Raw genomic sequence first — 18716 nt, 5'->3', positions numbered from 1 at the left:
ACCCTATAAACCCGTTATGGCTCTGTAAAACCCTATAAACCCCTTTACACCACCAAGACCCTGTAAACCCTTCAGAATATTAGACCCCTTAAGATGCCCAACGAGTGCCATCCCGTTTCGCCAAGTTGTCACTTTATGAGTGATTTTTCATTTGTTTGTGTGGCCGCACAGAACTTTCATGATTTTCTCCACAACCGCTTGTCGGGTTGAGACGAATTTTCACGATAGGTGCGACGACCCATGTAGAATGTTGTAATGATAATTATGACGTCACAGTTGACGTGGTGTGGCAGCCATGTTGGAGAAACTGAAAAAACTTTAGACATCTGTAACTCTGAAACCACACAAAGGAAAAAAATTGAAACGTGGCACACGGCAAGTACTCCTCATGGGGAATAAGTGTGATTTATATGACATCATAGGTGCCTTTATGACTTCATAATTGCATATTTAGAATGCTACATCCGATCAGTTTGAAATTTTTTGAGGGTCATCTAGGGATAAAATGGTCCACAGAAAAGAAAAAAAATTTATGACGTCATCGGTGACGTGATTCGGCTGCCAGATTGTTGTTGTTTTTTAACTTTCAAAAATGTTCTCGGAAATGGCTGAACAGATTGAGGCGAAACTTGACACATACTGTATGTCCTCCAATCCATGAGGAGCAAATCATTCACAGATATGATGTCATAGGTTACATGGTTTGGCAGCCATATTGGATTTACCCAAAAACCCATAAAAAAATCTCCAGAATGGCTGGACAAATGGAGGGGAAACTTCACAAAAATGTTCCCCAAGCCTTTGAGATACCAGGATATTCAGGAATCATTGATAAGTCGAATGAGCTGGCACCCAGCCATATTGGATTGAGCAAAGATCTTTAAAAAAAATTCGTACACTTGAACCACTTCATAAATCAATGTGAAACATCACAATTATGATGTAGTAGTGATGGGGAATACATGTTTTAAATTTCAACCTGATCAGGCGCATGGTCTGGCAGCCAGAATGATTTATTTTTTTGAATCTGGATTCTTTTTTATTTTTATTTTTTGAATGAGGCTCACTTGGCTGAGCTTGGATGGGTTTGAGGGTAGAGGAGTAGCGCTGAAATGTGAATCCTATCCAGGTTCCTCCTCATGACTTCATATTTTCTTTTTCCTTCATTGGGTTCCTTCTGATGACTCCAATGCAGTACTGTACCTATTTGGTCTTCTATCTGATTTGAATTTAACTTATTTTAATCCCATGCTAAATTAAATTGAATAATAAAGAATCATCATGGGTCAGGGCCAGGTGTCCGATCAAAGCAGGGTTGCATCAAAGCGGGACATCTTGGTAACCGGTCGTCACTGCATGCCTGGTGTTGGCTTAATGGTTAGGGTGGTGGGCTTGGGATCCTAGGGTCCTGAGTTCAAATCCCCCTTGGCTTTTTAATTAAACCAGGTGGGGTTGACTCTGCCTGTCATCCTTCCGAGGTCGGCAAAATGAGTGCCAGCATGCTGGTATCCTGTGTCGGAGTGGTGACCCGTCCAGGATTGTACCCAATAGCCAAGGAGACTGCTTCGGCAGCACCAACGCTCTGCACAGAGTATGGTGCCGATGGATGGATGGTCATCACTGCCAGCAGTTATAAAGTGGCAGTTCTACTTATATCTATTATGAATTACATAATACACCATTACACAAACGCCACACAAAATACACCACACAAAATAAGTCCTGGTGAGGGTCTGTAATCTCTGATTGCTCTTTTTCTTGTTCCACATGCAATAAATGGCAAAACTATGAATGCGAACCTATGAATGAGTTTACATGTGGACAGAGACCAGCTTGGTCGGGGTTTAAACTCAAAATCATAATTTTAATGACATATTTATGAAATCTCCCACCTACGTTAGGACATCTGCTGGAACCCCCAAAATGTTCCAGAGAAGGTTCGATGGGGCTTTCCCCAAAACTGAGGGAGTAGTTCAGGGAAGGAAAGACAGATAATCCTGCTTTATATAGACGAGCAGAGACCCGTGGAAATTCCATGTAATGTAAAATGTGACTTCAAGATCTCAACTTTCCCATTCGTGGCTAACACTACGTGTGGACTATGCTGGATCAATAGAGGAAAAGACGTGCCGAGCTGGGTACATCATAACATAATGGGCGCAAGCCTGGAACTTCAAACACACTTTTCTCCGAACGTATCCTGTTCATACTTTCGAAATCTTTACATGATGTGATCCATGTATTTACGCAGGTGATAGTGGATTCAAAAAAATATTGAATATAGATAGAATTTTCAAAGAGGGAATCGATGACATCACAATCAGCAGCGTTCGGCGGCAAACCGATGGCGGGGTCCCAGACGACGTGCTTTACTTAACTAAGTCCATGAATTCAGGACGTTTGTTTAACTCAGCATTTACGACTTTTATCCTGCCATGTTGTTAATCTGTTGATGGAGGTAATATAGAAACGATGACTATGTCAAATCGTTCATGCTACTCGTCCAGCCCTATGTGTCAAGGCCAACAATGTAAAGCGACCGGTCTCAAACGCTACCATGGGCACCCAGACACGCCACCAATTGAATGCGGCGCAAAACATCCAAAAAAATGACCGTAACCGAGTATTGTGAGCTGTCCTGTCCCCCATACCCGTCGTAGACGGGTATCTGCTAGTTCATAGTAACTGCAAGTATATTTACAACAAGGCCGAGGAAATGACTGTGGCACAATTAGCAAGGGATTTATTACTAAAGAAAATACAGTTATATACAAAAGAGAAAACACAGGGCCGAGCTAAATAGTCTAGGACCTGGCTTAGACATGTATGCACTTAATTTAGGAGAGGATAACTCAACTGTTTTAGGCTAATATGACCCCAAGGAACAACTTGGGATGTGTGCCAAAATCTCTATCCGGGACGAACAGCCAGAAAATGACTACGCCCTTTTTAAAATCGATGTACCCCATTGTCTATCACTCTATGCACCCTATTATCACTCACTCAGCCTGCTTTTGATTTATTCATAACACCAGTGCTACAAGATCCGGAGAGAGAGAGAGAGAGTGAGAGAACGACTTATCCATCCAGGACTGCTATCAACTGAAGGAGAAGTTCCCACTCCTCTACAACTCCTACATGAATGGTGGATTTGTCATGAACACCACCAATAAAGGTAGTGGAGTGCCTTTTGACCAGGCGCTAGAGCAGTGCTACAATCGGCCTGCCAAAGTGAGTGGGGGGATCATTGGGGTCAGCAGAAAGAAGGAAGCAGTAGCTCTGTGGGGAATTATCAAGCATAAAAAAGACCAGTACGTTGACCTGAAGATGAAGGATGATGTCGAAGGAGAACTCTCACTTCACCACGACTTCAACCCAAGTACTGCAACTGAGATAGTTGGGATGGTGCAAGACATAGAGGAGTATCTCCTGAAGGTATGCAGTCCTCTACAAGACCAGGTAGCACTGAAGAATGTTCTCACTGGAGAAATTGTGACCAATGTAAATGCAGACAAGTTGTTGTGCTGTATCAAGGAGGGCAGCACTGCTTGTGATAATTTTATCGATGATCGACTCAGAAATAGGTCGACATCGATACACTCAACTATTAGCAAAATCAAGTTCACCTCCCCGAATACCACCTTGAAATTGGCTCCCAAAGCAGACATCAAAGATGAGACAATCAAAGCTCTCATGTTTATTGAGTATGGGAGTCACCGGGGGTTCACTGTTGAGGAGATACTCAAGCATGAGATCACCAACTCTGCATTCTTCTTGGTTGACGAAGATGGTTACTTGAGGAACAGTACCAAATCACAACTTGGGACTGAGATGCTGAAGTTGTGCCCACTAATAGATAAAAAAAGGGCCAGAAACCTCCCCACAAACCCACGCCATCATTATCGACTTCATGGCCTTGGTGAGAAAGGTCTCCTGGAAGAAGCTTGATCCGCCCGTCAAGACATTCCATGACTTTGCTATTGCCTTGACATCTATGGTCACCAAAGCTGGGCACAACTGTGATGAGATCCATATCGTTTTTGATGCTTACAGAGAGGACAGCATCAAGAATGGAGAGAGGGGGAGAAGAAGAAAGTCAAAAGAAATGGTTGTCCTTGATGTGATATCACCAAACCAAAATGTTCCAGTGGTATTAGAGAAGTTTTGGTCTTGTTCCATCAGCAAAACTGCTTTCCAGGCATTCTATGTTGAGTGGCTCACCACCAATTACCACGGAACCAAACCTCTATACCTCAGTACATCACCACAGGCATGGATGGTGTCAGCTGGGTGTGCTTCTCCATTCCCTCGGCTCAACTGCACACACGAGGAAGCTGATGACAGGATGATGTTCCATGTGCAGGACATTCTAAGTCACCGGTCAGGACCTACATCCATGACGCTGTCATCAGGTAACACAGATGTCTTTGTGTGCCTGTTATACCACATCACAGTCAATTGGAGAGATCTTGGCCTCCAAGAGCTTTGGCTCGTCCGCAACTCAGGAGTGAAAAGATCAATATTACCACTCCACGATATCTGCTTAGCACTGGGAGACGAGCTCACAAAGTGTCTCCCAGCACTCCATGCGCTAACTGGGTGCGATACAACCAGCAAGATATCAACTAAACTTGCAGCCCTGAATGCTGTCCGCAAACTAGGAAATTCCTCTCTGATCCTGAATTTTGACTGTCCCCAGCTAGCAGAAAGTGCAATACAGATGGCAGAGACATTCTTGGTCAAGTGTCTCAAACCATCAACAGACCTGGAGACATTTGACGACCTGCGTCTCACTGCATTTGATAGCAATGCCCTCAAGATGGACTTTGAGAGAACCACTTGCACCTCAACTAATGCAAGGAAACATATCCATAGAGGCTATTACCAACAGCAGCTGTGGGTCCAAGCCCCATTTAGAGATGCCACCCTGATTATGAATGCCGAGTCTTATGGGTTTGTAAGAAGGGGCAGTTTATTAGTCCCTGAGATTGTGATCTCCAAACCCAAAGGCCTGCCAAATCCCTGCACATGTGGCAAGTGTGCTCGCAAAAATGGGTGTTCCTGCAGGGTAGCTGGGATCAAGTGTTGCAAGTACTGCAAATGCAAGGGAGGTGATTGTTGTAAAAACCCTATCACTGAATGAACACTGCTCATCATCCTCATACCTGGACTCTGTTGTGTTACTCTTCATGTTCCTGACCCTGGTTTATGTGACACATAAACAGTATTAATGTGGTTTTAAAAGTTGTATTGTTGGTGGTTGGGCAATTTCCCTGCTGATCTTTGAAACATTTAAGCTCTCTCGATACTGCTGCCTACTAAAGTAATAAGTTTTGTTTTTTAGTTTTCATTTTAAGTTAACATTCCATTGATTTAATAGTATGTAAATGATTGAAAATACAATTTCTTTATATTAATCAAATGCTCGCTTTCTTTCTTTTTAAAAAATCCCTTGTATTGTTCAAATTCCAAATTGTCAGTTCAACTCTAGTAGATGACACAAATCTTCTAACTTTGCTCGAAGTCCAGAAAGTTTAAGTTAATAAATATATGGCAATTCCAGTATGTATGGTCATAAGTATGGTAAATAAAACGGTTTCTAGCCATTTTCTTATAAAAAATATCAAATTAGAAATTTTACACTCTTATATGACCCCCCCTAAATAAATAAATAAATAAATAAACATGGCCATTCTGAACATTTTGAGCACCTCAGAAAATCTGTAGCTCCAACGGTTTAGAAGATAGAGCTATGTCAGAAGTAGAACTTTCGATGAAAAAGGGTATGGTCATTTTAAAAAGGGCGTAGTCATTTTCGGGCTGTTCGTCCTGGATAGAGATTTTGGCACACATCCCAAGTTGTTCCTTGGGGTCATATTAGCCTAAAACAGTTGAGTTATCCACTCCTAAATTAAGTGCATACATGTCTAAGCCAGGTCCTCTACTTAAACCAATCAATTATAATTTATACAGACCTAACATTCTATACATCACATTGGCGCCAAATCAGAATAGTCACCAGAAGGGTCGATAAGCAAGGAAGAAAGATGAGAAAAAGGTGAGTTATTACACGGCCTCTCACATCGCGCATGGCCCAGTGGAACTGTGCTCTTAATTTTAAATTAATCCCGTGCGTTCATTCACAAACCCCAACTACGACCTTCCCATCGACGTTACGAAGCACCCAAACCAGACAAGGTGTCTCCCTTGAACTCTTTCGTTGTGGAGATGTGAACACTCCAGCTTTCTCTCAGGCACTTTTCAAAATACTTTCGGCTTCTTCTAGAAGATTTTTGAGCCATTTTAGGTAACAATCCTTGCCGTGCGCGCACAATAGCAGTTCTCATGCCTTGAAGATGGCGATCTCCAGGGGTTTCTGCGCATGGACACCGAGCATTATGGAGTGGATCACAAAACATTTCTTCCACACGAGTCATGGCTAGACTTCATAGTCCTTGTACAATGTACAATTAGGTAATGACAATTGTGCTCGAGTACAAATCAGGAGTGTGGGGTTCATCGTGATTAGTGGGGAAAATGGGGTGCATTCATGTTAACATCTGAGGTTTAACCATGATTGTTTAACGAGGATGGTTTTGCAATGAAGAAGCTGAGGAAAGATTAATTAAAGATTAAGGTCATCAAGTGGCATCTGATGAATCTGCACTGGTGTGAAAGAAGATCAGCAGCGATGGCTAATGATTGACATTCTGATTATTTACCATCTTGGATCGAAGGCTGCACCAAGTTGTTTCGCAAAGACCATAATATACCGGTAAAATAAGGAGTTGCTTCACAAATTGAAGGGTCTCATAGGAGACAGAGGATCTGGGGAGGGACAGAGGGATGAAAGAGGACAGGAAACCAGACAGGAAGGGAGGCCTGCAACCTGTCTGTGAAGAGAAAATGACGAGCCCCGTGCATCTCCTTGTAGAACATGCTAATGATGTTTAGAGTGTTAGGAGAGAGCTTCCACTGCATCCAGGTGAGAGAGAGAGAGAGGTGTGAGGTACACACACCAACCAGCCCATCGGAGGGGAGAGTAGCACTCCATACTTTATGGATTAAAGTTACATCACAAGGCTTCAATTAAACATCCACAGGTGGTGTTTGCTGTCAGGTAGGCGTAGGGAGTGAGGGGTTGGGTACACAGACAAGGCAACAGCATCTGCAAATAGAGTTTCCGTTTCAACAGCAGCAAATAGGTAAGAAGAGTAACAAACGGGAATGCACCTTTAGAGGAATACCCGATGATGATGATGTGCCGTTGTGGTTGTGAGAGCAAACTCGCAATGTTGTGACATTATCATCACCATCAACTGTGATTATCCTCGGGGAAAACCATAATCGTCATCGATATGTTCAGCAAACTTCAACACTGATCGAGCATACTGTCGATAGACGACGGCATGACACGATACATACAGGTGGAATTTTTTTACAAACAAAACCTTGCCTTGGTGTTTCTTTGAATAAGAAAACCACACAAGGAGTTATCATACCATTCAGGTATTCCAAAATTGTGGAAAAAAGGAGGAAAAATGTTCAAAATAAGGAAAAAAAGGACAAATGTAGTCATACATAAACATAATGCATCAAAAATGACCAGACAAGGCCAGAGTTGGAGACCATGTGGTTCAGCAGTAAATGGCGGAGCATTTTAGTGTATCAGTCCACAAAGCCGATTACTATTTGGTATTTTGTGGACAAAGACAAGAACACCTGAATACCTGATTGGAGCAGCAGCTCGAGACGATCACACTCCCACATGTACACCTTCGCTCGTGTCCGCATAACGGACGAACCAACACAGATATACAATCAATTGCACAACTCGTCTCTGTGTCTATGTCTTGGGAAATGTTCTCTGTGCTTCGTCCACGAACTCGTCGGCTATATCGAGGCTGATGAGGCGTTCCTGCAGACAAAGGTACAAGGTAAGTCATCACACAAACCACTTACAAAATGGACACTCCATCATGTATGACATCCCTTTACTGCCAAGCTCATCACCAGGAGAAAGACTGAGAACGACATCCCCGAGGGTTTAGCGGAAATCAAACCGAATACACAATGGGTACTACAAACGTGAACAATCCATAGATACCCTTCATAAACGATTAATAAAAACATTTTCCTGAAATCATCCTTTCCTATTCACCAGTTTTACTTTGCAACAAAACAAACAAGTGCCAATCGAACGATCAAACGGATCATTTGGAGATTGAATCATTTCATTTGGAGTCGGGTTCCTTCAGTGAAACAATCCTGAGGTTGACATCAATGCTTCGCGTTTCCACAAGCTGGTACACACTGGACTGCAGGGCTCTGACACCATCTTTGCCTGCCGAGATGAGGCAGAAGGAAAATAATTTCAAAAATAAATAAGCACCATGCAAACAGAGATCAGGATCAGGATCACACAAACAAATGCTTTGCTTCGACATGGATTGGGAATGCCATGAAGTCATTGCCAAAGTACAATCTCAATCACTTTTTGCATCCGTTCTGCCTTGGGGCCCGGTCGCATCCGTTCCGCCTCGGGTCCCAGTAACGTTCGTTCCTCCTTGGAGCCTGGTCATGTCGTTCCGCCTGGGGCCCGCTTGCCTACGTTCCTCCTCGGGGCCCGGTCGCATCCATTCCGCCTCTTTGGGCATGGTCACATCTGTTCTGCCTCGGGGCCTGGTCGTATCTGTTCTGCCTCGGGGCCTGGTCGTATCTGTTCTGCCTCGGGGCCTGGTCGTATCTGTTCTGCCTCGGGGCCTGGTCGCATCCATTCCAGCTCTTGGGGCCTGGTCGCGTCCGTTCCGCCTCGGGGCCTGGTCGCATGCATTCCACCAATCGGGACCCGTTCGCATCTGTTCTGCCTCTACGCCCAATTGCGTCCGTTCTGTCTCAGGCCCCAGATGCGGCCATTCTGCCTCGGGGCCTGGTTGCATCCGTTCCGCCTCGGAGCCCGGTCGTGTCCATTCAGCCTCGGGTCTCAGTGACGTCCGTTCCCAGTGGTAACGGTCACTCAAATAAAGAAACTAAATCATTGGAAAAGATCACACAAATAAATAAACAACTCAATCATTGGGAACGATCACTCAAACAAATAAACAACTCAATCATTAGTAATGATCACACAAATAAATAAACAACTCAATCATTGGTAATGATCACAAATAAATAAACAACTCAATCATTGGTATCGATTACACAAATAAATAAACAACTCATTCATTGGTATCGATCACACAAATAAATAAACAACTCAATCATTGGTATCGATCACACAAATAAATAAACTACTCAATCATTGGTAATGATCACACAAATAAATAAACAACTTAATCATTGGTAATGATCACACAAATAAATAAACAACTCAATCATTGGTAATGATCACACAAATAAATAAACATCTCAATCATTGGTAATGATCACACAAATAAATAAACAACTCAATCATTGGAAATTATTACAGAAATAAATAAACACCTGAATCATTGGTAATGATCACACAAATAAATAAACAACTCAATAATTGGTAATGATCACACAAACAAATAAACAACTCAATCATTGGTAAAGATCACTCAAACAAATAAACAACTCAATCATTGGTAAAGATCACTCAAACAAATAAACAACTCAATCATTGGAAAAGATCACTCAAACAAATAAACAATTCAATTATTGGTAAAGATCACTCAAACAAATAAACAACTCAATCATTGGAAAAGATCACACAAATAAATAAAGAACTCAATCATTGGTAATGATCACTCAAACAAATAAACAACTCAATCATTGGTAAAGATCACACAAATAAATAAAGAACTCAATCATTGGTAATGATCACTCAAACAAATAAACAACTCAATATCCATCGAGGCTATTACCAACAGCAGCTGTGGGTCCAAGTCCCATTTAGAGATGCCACCCTGATTATGAATGCCGATTACACGATCATTTGTAATGATCACACAAATAAATAAACAACTTATTCATTGGTAATGATCACACAAACAAATAAACAACTCAATCATTGGCAAAGATCACACAAATAAATAAACAACTCAATCATTGGTAAAGATCACACAAATAAATAAACAACTCAATCATTGGTAATGATCACACAAATAAATAAACAACTCAATCATTGGAAATTATTACAGAAATAAATAAACACCTGAATCATTGGTAATGATCACACAAATAAATAAACAACTCAATAATTGGTAATGATCACACAAACAAATAAACAACTCAATCATTGGTAAAGATCACTCAAACAAATAAACAACTCAATCATTGGTAAAGATCACACAAATAAATAAACAACTCAATCATTGGTAAAGATCACACAAACAAATAAACAACTCAATTATTGGTAAAGATCACTCAAACAAATAAACAACTCAATCATTGGTAAAGATCACACAAATAAATAAAGAACTCAATCATTGGTAATGATCACTCAAACAAATAAACAACTCAATATCCATCGAGGCTATTACCAACAGCAGCTGTGGGTCCAAGTCCCATTTAGAGATGCCACCCTGATTATGAATGCCGATTACACGATCATTTGTAATGATCACACAAATAAATAAACAACTTATTCATTGGTAATGATCACACAAACAAATAAACAACTCAATCATTGGTAAAGATCACACAAACAAATAAACAACTCAATCATTGGTAAAGATCACACAAATAAATAAAGAACTCAATCATTGGTAATGATCACTCAAACAAATAAACAACTCAATATCCATAGAGGCTATTACCAACAGCAGCTGTGGGTCCAAGCCCCATTTAGAGATGCCACCCTGATTATGAATGCCGATTACACGATCATTTGTAATGATCACACAAATAAATAAACAACTTATTCATTGGTAATGATCACACAAACAAATAAACAACTCAATCATTGGTAAAGATCACTCAAACAAATAAACAACTCAATCATTGGTAAATATCACACAAACAAATAAATAAATAAAAACAATGTCACCCGCAGGGTGACCCGTATCTTGCCAAAAGGTGACCACATGTGACTTCTTTAAGGTCACACTGAGGTGAACAGAGCTGCTATCCACCAGGAGCGACTCCTTGAGGAATATCTGCCTACGAGAGATTACGATGAGAATCGTTCTACAGAGTAACCATGAAAAATATGTGTTTGCCTCATAACGTCACCAAATGACGTCATAATGTCTCAAGCTTGACATATCTAGAAAGCATTCATCGAGGTGTTCAATTTGAGGTACTACACGATATGGTTCCTAAAACTTGAAAATTTGACCTTGGGGTCAAATATGTTTGACCTGAGGCGCTAACCATGAAGGTGAAGGCCAATCGCCACCAAGAATTAATCAGCTGAGCGCCAGACCATGAACTAGATTTCCATGAAGTTTGAAGACGATCCGATAAAAATTACTCAAAAAATAAGGGTTTCGTCAACTCCCCTTATTTGCGACAAAGTGACCTTGACCTTCAAAATTGTATGCGCTGAAAGGCACCTCTATAGGCCTCTGATATGCGAAGTTACAAAAATTTCCGATGATAACTGTGCTCTGCAGAATTTTTTATACGTGATTACAGACAAACAAACAAACAAAATGACCCATATCTTGCCAAAAGGTGACCACGTGTGACTTCTTTAAGGTCACACTGAGGTGAACAGAGCTGCTATCCACCAGGAGCGACTCCTTGAAGAATATCTGCCTACGTGAGATTCCGATGAGAATCGTTCTACAGAGTAACCATGAAAAATATGCTTTTGCCTCATAACGTCACCAAATGACGTTATAATGTCTCAAGCTTGACATATCTAGAAAGTACTCATCGAGGTGTTCAATTTGAGGTACTACACGATATGGTTCCTAAAACTTGAAAATTTGACCTTGGGGTCAAATATGTTTGACCTGAGGTGCTAACCATGAAGGTCAAGGCCAATCACCACCAAAAAATAATCAGCTGAGCGCCAGACCATGAACTATATTCCCATGAAGTTTGAAGACGATCCGATCAAAATTACTCAAAAAATAAGGGTTTCGTCGACTCCCCTGATTTGCGCCAAAGTGACCTTGACCTTTGACCTTGACCTTCAAAATTTTGTGCACTGAAAGGGACTTCTATAGGCCTCTGATATGCGAAGTTACAAAAATTTCCGATGATAACTGTGCTCTGCAGAATTTTTTATATGTGATTACAGACAAACAAACAAACAAACAAACAAAAAAAAACATACAAGCTGACTAACATATCTTGCAAAAACTTCGTTTTGCAAGATAACAATTCAATCATTGGTAAAGATCACTTTAACAAATAAACAACTCAATCACTGGTGAAGATCACACAAATAAATAAACAACTCAATCATTGTTAATGATCACACAAATATATAAACAACTCAATCATTACTAACGATCACTCAAACAAATAAACAACTCAATCATTTGTAATGATCACTCAAACAAATAAACAACTCAATCACTGGTAAAGATCACACAAATAAATAAACAACTCAATCATTGTTAATGATCACACAAATATATAAACAACTCAATCATTACTAACGATCACTCAAACAAATAAACAACTCAATCATTTGTAATGATCACTCAAACAAATAAACAACTCAATCACTGGTAAAGATCACACAAATAAATAAACAACTCAATCATTGTTAATGATCACACAAATATATAAACAACTCAATCATTACTAACGATCACTCAAACAAATAAACAACTCAATCATTAGTAATGATCACACAAATAAATAAACAACTCAATCATTGGTAATGATCACACAAACAAATAAACAACTCAATCATTGGTAATGATCACACAAACAAATAAACAACTCAATCATTGGTAATGATCACACAAATAAATAAACATCTCAATCATTGGTAAAGATCACACAAACAAATAAACAACTCAATCATTGGTAATGATCACACAAATAAATAAACAACTCAATCATTGGTAAAGATCATACAAATAAATAAACAACTCAATTATTGGTAATGATCAATCAAATAAATAAACAACTCAATCATTGGTAATGATCACTCAAATAAATAAACAACTCAATCATTGGTAATGATCACACAAATAAATAAACAACTCAATCATTGGTAATGATCAATCAAATATATTGTTGCGAATTCGCGCCCGTCGGCATGCGATCGGCCGCTTGAGTCGAATGGCGGCCGCCTCGCCCACCGGAACGGACAATTCAGTCGTGACCCTCCGGGAACTATCGCCTGGAGCCAGTCACGGGTGGGGGTTTAACCTCACCACGATCGTGCCAATTGCCCACCCGTGCAGGATAGGGTTGCTCGCCAAATTCGACCTACCTAAGTACCTGCGCGAGTGGTCGACCGGGCGATCGTACCACGCCACAGGCCGACTCCGGACACGAACCGCTTAAGCGGTTCGTTCCATATTACAGGGATAACCGAGCGGAGTTATCGTCGGCCTTGACGGTTCCGATTAATTACCGGGCATTTTAAACCCACTATCAATCCCTTACGTGATGCAAGATGGAGATTCAATAAAAGCAAGGAGACAAAGCAAAACGGGAAACAGTTCAACAAGCAATGCACTTTATTTACACACACACACACAGACAAGCACGTATATACAGCCATACAGTCAAAATGCAACAAAAGCAAGGATGCAGAGATACAACCGAATAAAAGCAAAGGTTTATTTACATGCACTTAAACAGTTTCTACTTTAAAAGACACGGCGCCACAGCATGCATTCAACCCGAAAGAAAGAAAGCCACCCTCATAGGCAAGGAGGCAGACAGGTCTGTGGACCAAATGTACGTGGATCCTGGAGGATCGGCCAGGTCCACGAGACCGGGGAGGTCTTACCCGCGTCCTCGTGACACGATGGCGGGCAAGCCGCAATGTTTGCGCAGCTGCACACCGACTCCGTGGCCCTGGCGTGCTCCGCGCGAGCGGTTTTGTTGGCACCACGTTTTGGGTGGGGGAGGAACGCCCCCCCCCCGGCACTATCTCAGCGCGGATGGGGGGGGGGTAAAAAAAAATAAATAAATAAATAAAAAAAAAATCGATGATGCTCAGGGAGAGGGGTATTGCTGGCTGGCTTGGATCCCGCAACGAGACGAGCGACCCCCACACCGCAACCTCGTTGCCGACTTCCGTCTTACCTGCAACTCCTCCGCAACTTCTCTCCAACTCTTCTCGAACTCCTCCCAGCTCAACTCCTCCCGAACTCCTCTCGAACCCCTCCCAGCTCAACTCCTCCTGAACTCCTCTCGAACCCCTCCCAGCTCAAATCCGTGCGAGTCGCCTTGCGCTCGCATCTTTATAGGTCTCAGGAGGAGCCCATATGCAAATATTCGGATCAAAACGCGATTGGAGGCAGGGCCACACCACCCTCTGTTCAGCCATTGGTCAAGCAGAAAAGGGCGTGAAGCATTCCTGATCCAAATTCTGCTCGTGGAGAATCCACTTTCATCGTGCTTGGAGGCGGGGGTTTGGGCTAACTACTACGGGTTTGGGCTAACTACACATGGACTTATCGATATATCTCACCTGAGGACTCTTTATGGTGTAATGCGAATTTCCACAACCGTAACACTACCCCCTCCCCTTTTTACAGACTCGTCCCGAGTCGTCAAATTCTCGTGTGCCATCATGTGTAGTTCTCCCCGAGTACGTTTTACCTCCGGATCCCTGAGTGCGACATTCATGGTATTCGTGTCCCCAAAATAAATAACCTACGGGCTGAGTAACTGATGAAAACAAACCCACTCATTCAGACGACTTAGATAAAATTGCCGGCGTTAAGACAGACATGCCGGGGGTGCGCTCATATGTACAATACATCTAACCTTACAAATTTTACACTAAACCATGGCCCAGGATGAATGGACTCTGCAGGAAGAAAAAGGCAAAGTCAACCGGCGCACGGGCCGCCACTGCAGGCCTGTGTTGTTGCTGCCAACAGGACAGTTCGTGCAACTTCCACGACGATCCTGGTGCACATGGCAATGAACAAGGGGGGGGGGGGGCAAATCAAAACAGAACGGGGCAAAATGGACGAGGGCAGCAGGCATGGCATGGCAAAACAGGGCCGCTGTGGCAAACACAGCCGGCAGTGAAGTTGACCGGCACAGGCCTTGCAGTAAAACAGCCGGCAGACGGTCAACCGGCACAGGCCTTGCAGTAACACAGCCAGCCGACCTCCCACCTTGAAATGGAGGTCAGTGGAGGGAGTGCGGTGGTGCTGGCCACTCGGAAGGCGGGCTCAGACCTACCTACTGTCTCCTTCCTAACCTATCGCCTTTGCCTGTTACTGTCCATACCCACCCCCTTAATTTGTAAAACCCAATTTAGCCCCAACTTATTATTATTATTTATTTATTTATTATTTTTTTTCATTTCTATACCTCCCACTATAAATTGTCCCCAAACCCCCTTTACTGTCCTTGTTCGGCTAACCTATCGTCCCCGAGCCTACTCCCAACCCCTACGTTCCCTTCCTGAAGGGGAATGAGGGAGGGCTAGCGTCCTGTGCCGAGGCCCAATCCAAGCCTCAGGATGGCCTCCCCAGACTTCAGCGATCTTAACCCAAAGTGGGTCCAGCGGCCCACAATGAGAGCGAAGGGATGGATGGTGCGGAGGGGTACACTTCCTAATCTACCCTAACCATTATCTCTTAAACTACCCCGGGGCTTTCAACAAGCGCCTCTCGCTTAATCTATCGGTTCTAACAACCAGGATTCCCGTCGCCTGTGTTGGTGTCCTCACAACTTTGGGCCTTGCCCCCCAATTTTCTCTCCGTGCCCTCGCACGGTCTCATGGCTGGGATGCGTAGCTCCCTTGGCATGCACTACGCTCTGCCGATTCTCCAGCTATGGCACCCCGGGCACTACACTGCCTCCGAGCCTACCTGCTCCCTAAACACTGGGGAGTGCCCTCCATGGCGACTCCCATGAAATGCTCATGTGGCAGGCTGGCTTCCCGGGCCCCTTTCCGAGGGTCACCCGTGCCCACAACACTGCCCACGCGGCTAACGGCGCCCCGGGCCCCCGCATCATGCGGGTGCACCCGTGCCCACTACACTATCCCGGCCCCCATGGGCCCTTGGCCTACCGCGGCCGACAAGCCCGGTGCCCGGAGTACCCACTCAGCGATACTCACCTTTCGCAGCCACGCTCCCAGCCCGTCAACAGGGCTCCTGCACCCCTCCAAACAGGTATCGAGCCTACACTCACACCAACAGCAAAACGACTTCCATTTTTTCAATTTGTCTAACCCAGCTAACTCACTCTACACTGACCCTGGGGTCTCTTGGGCGGGAGTCACTCCTCCCCCAATCACTCATCGCACCATGCATTCCCCATTCGCTCCATACACACAGACCCGCGGGCCTCACTCACTCACCATGTACATTTTCCACTCTTCAACTCACACTCCATCGCTGAACTCGGCCATCCTGCTCACTACATCCCCAAACTAACTCGTGCTCCCTCGTCATCCCTTGCACTATAGCACGTTCCTTTTAGTCTACGTAGCTATGCTACGTCCCCTCTACACATCCACAGTCTGTCACTGTCTCCGAAATAATCCCACACTCCATTTTCCCATCCTAAATCTCAACTAAAATCCCTCTAACTAATCCATTCCACGGACTGCATGAGGACTTACCCCTGCCCCATGAATCCGGTCTCGCTATGATAACCCTTCCCCCTAACTAGTTCCATCCTGTGCCTGGCAGGGGGGTCTTCCACCCCTTGCCTGGGAATCCTGTTCACCCGAAGCGAGGCTTGCTTTTGTTCTCCATTTTTTTTTTAAATGCGCAGCACCAGCGCGGCAACTCGCAACCTGCGCGGCAATTCACAGCCTGCGCACCTTGCACCTTGCCCGTGACGTCATGGCAGCTGTTCGCGTCCCTCGTCCCTCTTGGACGGCACCATCCGGCAGGGATTCACCCTCCTGCCGGATTCCAACCATACACGCAGCCATGACGTCACCCGGCGCATTAAAAAAAAACACAAGCCCCACGTCTCGAGGGGCTCCCCACGCGAACACATGTGCTCTGCCCGTTGGAGCTTAACACAAGCTCGCGTGGAGAACCCATCCGGTCCAAATCCGTAATCCTGCCTAACCTTTGTCCGTCCGCGGGATCGGCAACATCCACCGCTGGCGTTTACGGACCGGGTTTCACTCCCGCAAGCGCGCACGTGGCGGCCTCATGCGCTGCATGGCCCGAACCTCGCGCTCGCTGCTGGGTAAACCCGGCGCGGTCCCCAAAACATCTACGGCCGCTGTCCCTCTGTCCGCCGTCTCCATTCAATCCACGCACACCTGCATGTTACAACGCTCACACACCACGAAATGACATTTACCCCGGGAGACGCGGCTGCATGTTCGCACATGCCCACCGTCATCTCCCTTATGTATCGCTCTCTCACACACACGGTCTCCCTCACACGGATCCTCTCACTCACACAGGGGGTCTCACTCGCACAATGCGTGCCGGAAAGCACGCATCTCCGCACACTCGCAAACACACACACACCTGCACAACCACACTGGGGATTCGTGTCCCCACAAGGGTTCCCGGGGCCTCTATACCCCCCAAGCTGCACGTGCACCTGTTCGCAGCACTCGTCCCCTCGACTCCGCCCGGCACGACCGAACTCACCTGGTCGTGATTCGCTTCAAGGGAGAATATAGTCTCCCTCCGTTCCCGAAGGAGGCCATCCAGCTGCTTGCACCGGGCCACAAAACAGTCCGCCAGGTCGTCCCCTTTAAGCCTCGCTAACTCCGTGTGTATGTTCTGTTCCTTTAACCCCGTCTTTGTCGTGCAGTCTCTCCTCTATTTTTTCTATCTCCCGCGTCTATATACATTCTATTTCTATTGTCTCTTCAGGTCTATTAGTTTCTTCCTGGATCCTCGTCTCTGTTTCCTCCTTCGTTTTATTTAATTCATTCTCGACTCGGTCTATCTCCCGTGTCTCTGGCAATACTTCTACCTCCCTCTTTGTCTCTGTTGCTTCCCTCCTCTCCATTTTTATTTGTATCTCCTTCATTAGGGTTGGTCCTAACTGTTCCTTCATCCGACGAGTGGTGTCTGTTATGATGATATGCTAGGTGGTCATATTTTGAACCATTAGTTGTGTGTTAATCAGCTGTCAGGATTCAAACCTTGCTTGTAATTGTGTATTATTCAAACCTTGCTTTAAAATGTTGCTTTAAATGTTCCATGTTACCAATGTTCCATAGCACCCACTGTTTTTGGACAGCGCCCAACTGTTTCTTGGAAACTAAGCTCTTATCACCCTTCCTGTTGCTCTGTGGTAGTGTGCCCTTAGTGCGACCTTGGAGAGAACTGTGGAACTGTTCCTTCAGTGTATGCTGCCCACACATTCCTATTCTTAGTGATCACCAGAGTTTTACCTTTGTTATCAGCAGGTGCTAGTGAAGGAGTGTAGGAAGCTTGGAAAGTTGTTAGTTTGCAAGACTTGCATATCTGAGAGTTGTGTAGGCGGCTTGGAAACTGTTGGGTTGCATATCTGAGAATTGACCGATTCAACTTCCCCTAGGGCCCCTAGGGAGGAGGGAAAGAAGCCCACTGCCACATTTATTTCTTTATTTCTTTATCCCTTAGCATACACTTTTAGTCCACACCCAGTTTTGCTTTTGTGTGATTATATATATGATG

At 44.1% G+C, this 18716-nt stretch overlaps 1 protein-coding gene across 1 annotated transcript; it reads left to right on the top strand.

Moving 5' to 3' along the window:
- Window positions 1-4105: 4105 nt before the first annotated feature.
- LOC147031168 (uncharacterized) lies at window positions 4106-5344 on the top strand. The gene has a single exon (XM_085872215.1). The coding sequence runs from the start codon at window positions 4106-4108 to the stop codon at window positions 5141-5143; it is 1038 nt and encodes a 345-aa protein (XP_085728341.1). The 3' UTR covers window positions 5144-5344.
- Window positions 5345-18716: the final 13372 nt, after the last annotated feature.

The sequence above is a fragment of the Eptatretus burgeri genome, chromosome 3 (assembly GCF_056783735.1).
Source record: "Eptatretus burgeri isolate ZD-2024b chromosome 3, Ebu_testis_v1, whole genome shotgun sequence".
Lineage (NCBI taxonomy): Eukaryota > Metazoa > Chordata > Myxini > Myxiniformes > Myxinidae > Eptatretus > Eptatretus burgeri.
This window is presented reverse-complemented; position numbering and strand designations above follow the sequence as displayed.